Below are 10,150 nucleotides of genomic sequence, written 5' to 3'. Positions count from 1 at the left end.
TGGTGAATTGTGTTCATGAGCAAAACACTTCATCGCACATTGCTTGCTGATCACTTTCACACCTGACATGTGGTACACCGTGCACCTGTTCAGGTAATGGTGATTTGATGGAGGGAAGAAGTGAGCTAATGGACAGCACATAGACCTGGTCACTATTATTTTATTCTTTTACTTGTTTCGGTCATTTGACTGCGGCCATGTTGGGGCAAACTGACCCCGGGACTTAATTTTTGTAAGCCTAGCACTTATTCTATCAGTCTCTTATTGCTGAACCGCTAAGTTACGGCGATGTAAAAGCACCAGCGTCAGTTGTCAAGCGATGTTGGCGGGGACAAACACAAACACAAACATATACACACACATACATACATATATATATATATATATATATATATATATATGACGGGCTTCTTTCAGTTTCCGTCTACCAAATCCACTCACAAGGTTTTGGTCAGCCCAAGGCTATAACAGAAGATACTTGCCCAAGGTGCTACACAGTGGGACTGAACCCAGGACCATGTAGTTGGTAAGCAAGCTACTTACCACACAGCCACTCCGGCGCCTATGAACAAATCATTTACACAGGTCATTCAGCAGAAGCTGAACACTAACACGTCGTCTTCCACAGGAGATTCCATCAGATGGTTGAGTACTCCATAGACTTATGTACTCCTGAAAGCAATTTTTAGGCTGAATTACTGAGACACAATATGTGACAGGCAGGGCTAAATTACAAGTTCAACCTATCTTAAAGGTTTCCATGCAGTTTCCCTTTACCTAGCTTTTGTCACACAACTTGGGTTGTTGATGACCTCTTTCTAGCATATTGGATGTCCACCTAGTGGTCATCCCTTATACACACACACACACACACATACATATATATATATATATATATATATATATATATATAAACACAGCAGGAGTGGCTGTGTGGTAAGTAGCTTGCTTACCAACCACGTGGCACCTTGGGCAAGTGTCTTCTACTATAGCCTCGGGCCGACCAAAGCCTTGTGAGTGGATTTGGTAGACGGAAACTGAAAGAAGCCGGTCGTATATATGTGTATATATATATATATGTATGTGTGTTTGTGTGTCTGTGTTTGTCCCCCTACCATTGCTTGACAACCGATGGTGGTGTGTTTACGTCCCCATAACTTAGCGGTTCGGCAAAAGAGACCGATAGAATAAGTACTAGGCTTACAAAGAATAAGTCCTGGGGTCGATTTGCTCGACTAAAGGCGGTGCTCCAGCATGGCCACAGTCAAATGACTGAAACGAGTAAAAGAGTAAAGAGTAAGAGTATATTACTGGATGTACATGTGGAAATTTCTTAGTGTATGAAGAATTCCTATAAAAATCTATAAAACAAGCTATGAACTGGCACAAAGGTCCGTCTTCAGAAGAAAAGAACAGTCTAGAAAAGCAAGTCGTTATATGGGATCCATTTATCCAATCAAACTCTCCAGCTTTTATGTAACAGCAGCAGTCACTCTCCAAGCATAGGTGCAATTGATGTCCCACGCATTGGTGTAAACAACAAACAACACCCTGCTGTTGCTATGAGATGGTGTAATATCAAACACAGCAGTGGCTGTCGATTTTCTTGGGTCATGTCAGATGAGGTCATCCGACGACTGCATCCGACTGAGAATACATTCTCTTACACCTAAAACGCAGCCAAGCCATGAACTAACAACACACACACACACACGCTCACCTTGTGTATGTGTGTTCGACTTTCTTTATACAGCTCGAGCTGCTTCTAATACACATTCGAATTTTTTTTCCATGACTTGAAGCAGTAGAACATGGCTGCAGATGGTGTTTAAACCGTTTTAGCATTTAGTCATAGTTGGCGATATAGCTCGCAGCAAACCTGATTTGGTATGTGGCATTGAAAAGCCACAACAATAATGAAACATCAACTGAAACATCAACCTGATGTGGGTAGGCCTGCTAGCCTATGACTTTCTTTCAGGTGTTTTTAACACCAGGCACTTTGAGAGTATATTCTCTTACACCTAAAATGCAGCCGACCCATGAACTAACAACACACACACACACACAAACCTTTTAGATGTGTGTTTGATTTTGTTTATAAATATTTTGATTTTGTTTATAAATATATAAACACTGAGAAGGTAAATTAATTGGATTATATAATTTTTGACAAGCAATTATGTAATCCTGCCAGTTAATTTGACAAACATGTGCCTGTTTTATAAAGCATAAAATACTAAGTGGGTTTTCTGTATTTTGTTAATACTCTCCCCCCCCCCCCTCTCTCTCTATATATATATCCATACATACATACACGTAAAAGCACCCACTACACTCTCTGAGTGGTTGGCGTTAGGAAGGGCATCCAGCTGTAGAAACTCTGCCAAATTAGATTGGAGCCTGGTGTTGCCATCCGGTTTCACCAGTCCTCAGTCAAATCGTCCAACCCATGCCAGCATGGAAAGCGGACGTTAAACGATGATGATGATGATGATGATATATATATGAAATGAATCTAACGGTTTTTGTGTTTTTAAATACCTTCCACGATGCAATTGTTATATATATATATGTATATATATATATATATATATATATATATATATATATATATATATATATATATATCTGTGTAGTGTGTATGTGTGTGTATATATATATATATATATATATATATATATATATATATATATATTTGTAAATACACTGTAAAAGTGTGGTCAATGAGTCTGGAATATATTATAATCTAAATGATTCTTCTTTAATACTTATAATCTCATTAAAAGTAAAAGTTGAATTTCTTACTTCTTACTTAATCTCTTAATCCCTCTCTCTCCCCCTCCCCTCGCTCTATTTTTATTCATTTCTTCTCTTTTAATTTTTTCAGGGTTGAATGCACCTCGAGACCACCAAGATGATGACAACGATAACAACCCTTTCTCTCAGGATGCCTTTTCAATTGGTATGCCTTGCCCACCCCCTTACGAGGGTCCCCCTCCACCGTACACATTACCGAAACCATTCACCTATATACAGCCTTGTGAGGCGCCGCCCCCTTATGAAGAGGTGCAGTACCAGATGGCTGGTCATAACCCTGCCTTTTCTGACACTCTCAGCCCCACTAATCGCACAATAAACCCAAATGATATCAGTGGCCAGGAAGCCGAGTCTAACCCGTCCATGCACGGCCTCAATTTAGAAGGTGTCAGTTGTGAGTTTCCGTCGAATGTAGACAACGACGACGACAGTAGTCTACACGAGACTACACCGAAAACTCCGTTTGGCACCGACGAAAATCAGTTCACCTCTCCATTTACCAGGACCGGCCATTCTCCATCAATAGCACGTCCCTTCAGTACGTTCTTCGGTTCTTGTACATCAGCTGAAATTTCTGACGGTCGTCAGGCGCGTAATTCCTGCGGAAGCATTGCAGCACGGGCTGAACGGATCCGTTCGTGTTTGTTTCCCAGCGGAAAGGAACACCAGGACGGCATCGCTTTGGGTCTCACAAGGCAGCAAGCAGCAGCAGCAGCTATATCTCTGAGAGAAACCGGTGAAAAATCATCCGTAACAGCAGCATCAACATCAACATCAAAAGCAGATAAATTTGCACCTTGGTACATCAAGCGCTCTGAAAGTATCGAAATTCGACGAGAAAGCCACAGTCCACGTAATTCATATTGTTTTCGAAACAATTACATTCCTTCTGATACCAGTGATTCATCAGAATCTGAGCAAGAATCCGCCGATGTTTCTAGTTCTTGGCTCAAGTCTAGTAACAGCGCTGTGGGATTTTCTCTGGGAACCAATAACCAACAACCGCAACAATCAACAGCCGCTGGGTCTGCTGTTTCCTCTTTCAAACCGAGTGTTTCAAAATCTAGTGACTGCTATACTGGTTGGGAAAAACAGCCAGCACACGAGAATTCAACTGGTGATTCTGTTAACGAGTCTAAAAGCACAGCAAATGCAGAAGTAACCAAATCAGCTGTTCCTGGAAAGCCGGTTCGGATAAGTTATATTGACTCTCCAAATCAGCAATCTGTCAGTCACGGAACCAACAGTAACAAAACCGATGTTGTCAGCGAACAAGGTGAAAAATCTGATATTTCCAAATTGAATTCAGCTAATCAGTTAGCTAACTCTTCTTTTGTTCAAAGCCATGATTTTGGTGTGACATCATCAGCTCTTCAGATTCGAAATAGCCTGCCTCCCCTGGAATTGAAACCCTTGCAACCAGACCTCCAGAAATCCGAGATGGCTACTCAGACGAGTAAAATTACTCCTCCAAGTGTCCTGTCCTTGACTTCTGGAGCCAGTGGAAGCGGCTTACTTTCTGTTGAACATGCTGAGGATAGCTTATCAGAACGCGGCTTCCGTGACTTACATCATCCTGCAACTATACTGAGTGGCCGACTGCAGAGCCCTGGCACCCCTGTATCCTCGGGGTCATCTCCGTCGAGGAATAGCATGGGTACATTGCAAGACCGTTCCAATTCACTAACTTCTGATATATCTTTGTTCTCAATTTGTTCGGAGACTGGTGAGAAGAAGAGACCGAAAAACAACTCCTCTTCGTGCACCTCTACTCCTTCCACTATCACCAGCAGCAACACAATTGAAGCTACACACAATGCTGGCAACAGCCACCTTATCAAGAATGAAAACCCTTACGCTGACCCCTTTCATACAAAAACCATTAAAGATGGTGGTGATAGTGGTAACATAACGAACATGGTGAATCCGGTCACAGCTGGTGCTACTCATTTGCCAATCCAACGACACGAGCCCTTGACCACCGCGAGCTTAGTGTCCAATATTCTTAAGCGTTATTCAGACATTCCTCGACAATCAGTAGAACATGACGAAAACAGCTACTCGAAGCCTTCATCCTCAGCTCCTCCGACTTCTCTTCCTCCTCCTTCAACATCCACGTCTTCATCACTGATTGCCCAGCATCAACACTTCAAACCACAAAGCAACCACATTCATACCACTTCTGCATCCAGTTCTAGTGCTCACCATCAAGTTAACAGCCACATTCCCCATCACTCTCACCATTCCAGTTGGAGCTGTGATCCATCAAGTATTACAATGGCTGGCAACAGCGCTACAGGCAGGCTGATCAAAAGAAGTGATTGCACATTAACTCAATCATATCCTCGCAAATCTGAGATTCGTTCCTTGGATAATCGCAAGTCAATCGACGACATCATACGAACTATTGACATCACACCTGTTCTGCAGAGCATTGCGAAGCCTTTAGATATCCTACGAGATAGCACTCATTTAGGGTCTGCATCAGGTTCAAAAGAATTAGCCCCTTCCTTCACTTCAGGAGCTACATCGAGGACTAACAGCTCTTCTACTACCAGCAAAGCTATGACTGCAACTCACGTCACAAGTTCCAGTATCACAAACTTCAGTAAGTTTGGTCCACTTAATGCCAGCCCCAAGGACTGTCTCTCAAGCAGCTTTCCATTTACTGATAAAACCTCACCCCCACCTCCACTGCCAGTGTACCCTAAACCCAAAGCAAGTCCTGCAGACCGTAAGAAACGACATTCCCTTGGCAGTATGTCTAAAGCTAGCAAAAGATCGGGCCACAAGTCAGCAAACCATCAAGAAAACACCAACTGCAAGAGTGCCTCAACCACTTCAAGTAGTCTTTTGAACAGTATACAAAACTCTTTCAACATGTCGACTACTCAAGCTGTGAAATCTTCTGACTCCTCACAGACCCACGATAGCAATTTCCATAGTAACGCTAATAAAATATGTGAGCCTTGTTACAAGCAGTACGGTTACGTCGAGAGGTTGACCGCATCGCACAGTTGCGGCCATAAAAAAGAACACGGCAAAAGTGTTACGGATCACTTCAAAGACAGAAATGCTGAGAAAGAGGGTGAATCAAATAAACTGTCTCCTTCTATGATGAAATACCTAACTGCTAGTCCCAAATCCTCCAACACAGGCCAATTATCATACCCAACAGACAATGCTCACGGCGCCATGAAGCCAAACGGTGCTGGGGCTGGTCAGAATAGTAGTTCTTCCGGCTACAAAGTTAAAAAAATGTCACATCCTAGAATTTCTCCAGATCACAAAACCAAATCTAGCTCTTCAGCTACTCATAAGTCTACAAGTGGGAGCAGCTGTACTACAACTGCAAGTGTGGAGGTCCATCAACCGCCCAGCGGAGTGATACCAAAGAAGAGACACGCTCGCAGTAAAGATAAAAATCGGAAATCATACCCTGGTGCTAGCCCAGATACAACGCCAAGAGAGACCAAAATCGTTTCCAGTCCTTGGATGGCTCCATCATCATCATCTGCAAGTTCAGCAAGTCGCAAACCAGAGAAATCTCACCGCTCTAATAAGCATGGCAACTCCAGTAGTGTTGCTCTGGATTTGTCACGAAACTACACTAATGAGGGGAACTCCTCCACAAATCAAACAAGCCGTCATGGCAACTCTGTACAGAACCACATGAGCCAGCTGTCCAGTTATGTATAGCTGGTCGACGGTTAGGTTTTGCTATAAACTTTGGGGGAACTCACTGCTGTCTAAAAAGCAAAGGAAATTAATTTATTAAAACTGTGACTTTGTATATACATATGCATATACATCTAAAACACATTTATGCATACATGTAAACACACAGATACATGAAAGCCATACAGATACACCCTCTCCCACAAAAGAAAAAAAAAAACGAATATAGGTGCCCTCTGATGAGGTTAAATCTAACAATTTAAGGGTCACTGACCTGTTGGTTTGTTTTTGTTTTTTCTTCCTTTGATCTGGGGTTAAAAACAGAAAAATCGACACATCACAATTTGATTGGTTTTAATTTTTCTTTTACTGATCAATAATCTTAGACTCATTCGAAATTGTTCCCTAGAATGGTTAAATGGTGAAAATAAAAAACTCAAAAAAAAAAGAAATATATATATATATATATATATATATATAATATGGTGGCGGGGACAACAAAACAAACAAACAAACAAACAAACAAACTCTTCTGCAAATTCACTGGTGTATGTACTTTCATTAGTTGTGTGTATGTATGGATGTGACTGACTGCATTCTTCACTACCTGTTGACATATTATATATATAGAGAGAGAAACAACACATACACACACAAACACACACACGAGCTGTGTACATGACAGGATTCAGTGCGATCTATCTATCTATCTACCTATCTATTGTCTTTGACTATTGCTAAAATATTACACTTGTTTATCACCTTGAAAAAAAAAAAATCTCGTTTTCCTTTTTTTTTAATCATTTTTTTTTTAAATGAATGTCTTAATTTATTTGACATCAAATGGGGGGAAAAAACACAAGGAAACAAGAACAATAAGCAACAATATGTTTGTGTATTTTTTGGTAATGTCTTTCTCTCTTTCTTCTCTTCCCTTAAAAAAAAAAATAACAAAATCTATATCTTTTTCCATCATCCTTCTCATCATCATCATCATTATCATTATTATTATTATTATTATTATTATTATTATTATTATTATTAAGGTGGCGAGCTGGCAGACTCATTAGCACACTGGACGAAATGCTTAGCGGTATTTTGCTCTTCGCTACGTTCTGAGTTCAAATTCCACCGAGGTCAACTTTGCCTTTCATCCTTTCGGGGTCGATAAATTAAGTACCAGTTATGCACTGAAGTCGACGTAATTGACTAGCCCTCTGCCCCCAAAATTTCAGGCCTTGTAGAAAGGATTATTATTATTATTATTATTATTATTAGGGTGGTGAGCTGGCAGAATTGTTAGCATGCCGAGTAAAATGCTTAGCAGCATTCCTTCTGGCTTTACATTCTGAGTTCAAATTCTGTTAGGTCGACTTTACTTTTCATCCTTTCAGGGTCGATAAAATAAGCACCATTTGAACACCGAGGCTAATGTACTCGGCTATCGTCTTTCCCTAAATCTGCTGGCCTTCTGCCAAAATCAGAAAGACTTATCATCATCATCATCATTATTATTATTATTATTATTATTACTGTTATTAGATAGAAAGATGAGTTCTTAACTTTTGTATACGATTGCCTTCGAGTTGCGCTTTTTGTCATTGAGTTGGCCGTAGTGATGGATTACGTCAGCTATGTTTACCTTAGTGATGGAATTTGGCAATCGTATACAAAAGTTAAGAACTCATCTTTCTATCTGTTATATTTCTGCTGAGTTTACAGTCCTCTCTATATTACTATTATTATTATTATTATTATTATTATTATTATTATTATTATTATTATTATGGCAAACTGGCAGAATCATTAGCATCCCAGACAAAATGCTTTGTGGCATTTCTTCCGGAGTTACATTCTGAGTTGAAATTCTGCCAAGGTTGACTCTGTCTTTCAAACCTTTCAGAGGTGATAAAATAAAGTACCAGTCAAGTACTGGGGGTCAATGTAATCAGCTGGTCTCCCTTTCCCTCTCCCTAAAAATTTGTCAGCCTTGCACCGAAATTTGAAAGAAATGTTATTTTCCATTAGAGCAGTAGGTTAGCAGAATCTCTAGCTCATTGGAGAAAATGTTCTGTGGTATTTCTTCAAATGCTTTATGTTCTGGGGTCAGTCCCCACTGGGCTCAACATTTGTCTTTCATCACTCTAGGAGGTTGATGAAATAAAATATCAGTTAAGCATTACACTGATGATGTTGACTAACCCTGCCCCTTGAAACTGTAGGCCTTGTGCCTAAATCAGAAACCATTAAAGGGTCAGTGGACACTGGCAAAATTGTTAAGAGTGCCAAAGAAATCTTTTGCAGTATTTCTTTTGGCTCTTTACATCCTGAGTTCAAACCCCACTGAGGTTAACTTTATCTTTCATCCCTCTGGGGGGGTCAACAAAATAAAGTACCAGCCAGGAACAGGAGGCGATGTAATCAATTAACCCTCCTCCCCATCAAATTGCTGGCCTTGAGTCTAAATAAAAAATTACTACGACTATTACTACTATTATTATTATTATTATTATTATTAAGGTGGCAAGCTAGCAGAATCGTTAGCATGCCAGGTGAAATGCTTAACGGCATTTCGTTTGTCTTCACATTCTGAGTTCAAATTCTGCCGAGGTGAACTTTGTGCCTATAGTAGAAAGGATTATTATTATTATTATTATTATTATTATTAAGGTGGTGCGCTGGCAGAATCGTTAGCATGCCAGGTGAAATGCTTAACGGCATTTCTTCTGAGTTCAAATTCTGCTGAGGCTGACTCTGCCTTTCATCCTTTCGGGGTCAATAAATTATGCACCAGTGAAACACTGGGGTCGATGTAATCGATTAGTCCCCCTCCCCCAAAATTTCAGGCCTTGTGCCTTTAGTAGAAAGGATTATTATTATTGTTATTATTTCTATGAAGGCAGCGAGCTGGCCAAATCATTTGCATGCCAGGCAAAATGCTTAGCAGCATTTCGCCCGTCGTTATGTTCTGAGTTCAAATTCTGCCGAGGTCAACTTTGCCTTTCATCCTTTCTGGGTTGATGAAATAAGTAAGAGTCAACTGCTGGAGTCGATGTACTCGACTAGTCCCCTCCCCTCAAATTTCTGGCCTTGTGCCAATAACAGAAAGGATTATTATTATTATTATTATTATTATTATTTTTATTATTATCATCAATTTCTTGTGAGTGGTGGATTAATTTAATCATTAGAGCATCAGACCAAATTCCTTGTGGTATTTGTTGTGGCTCTTTATTTTCTGAGTTCAAATCTTTCCGAGGCCTATTTTACTTTCTATTCCTCTGGGATCGATAATTTATGGTGCAATGGCAGAAACGGTGCAGTGATGGACTAAGATCTCTAGCAAGTATTTAGTTTTGTTCCACCTCACACTATGTGCATTCAAAGTTCAAAAATCCCACCAGGATGGGGGGGGAAGGTCAACTTTATCCTGTCATACTCATCCTCCCCCCCCCAATCCTACTCCCTGGAGGGTGACAGAAGGGTCAGTGATTGAATTTATTATACATAATCTCTCCTATCACTTCCCCCCACTCTCAACCCCACCCATAAAAAATTAGGCCTTTGGGCCTAAGGAAGAACAAAAGCCATTGTCATTGCCAGCCAACGAGGAAACCCCTATGTGGTTTCTTGGCCTGCTAGAAATAGCAAC

The 10,150-nt window shown here is 40.5% G+C and overlaps 1 protein-coding gene across 3 annotated transcripts in view; it reads left to right on the top strand.

Annotated features, from left to right (window-relative positions):
- The window catches only part of LOC106883895 (uncharacterized), a 71,122-nt gene extending 64,172 nt beyond the window's left edge, over positions 1–6,950 (top strand). For all 3 annotated transcript variants that reach the window (XM_089341207.1, XM_089341206.1, XM_089341208.1), the window contains exon 4: positions 2,891–6,950. In XM_089341207.1, the coding sequence (XP_089197333.1) occupies positions 2,891–6,519 (3,629 nt within the window). In that variant the 3' untranslated portion in view covers positions 6,520–6,950. The remainder of the gene's footprint in view (positions 1–2,890) is intronic.
- The last annotated feature ends 3,200 nt before the right edge of the window (positions 6,951–10,150 follow it).

This window comes from Octopus bimaculoides, chromosome 24 (genome assembly GCF_046866305.1).
Source record: "Octopus bimaculoides isolate indiv1 chromosome 24, ASM4686630v1, whole genome shotgun sequence".
Taxonomy (NCBI): domain Eukaryota; kingdom Metazoa; phylum Mollusca; class Cephalopoda; order Octopoda; family Octopodidae; genus Octopus; species Octopus bimaculoides.
This window is presented reverse-complemented; position numbering and strand designations above follow the sequence as displayed.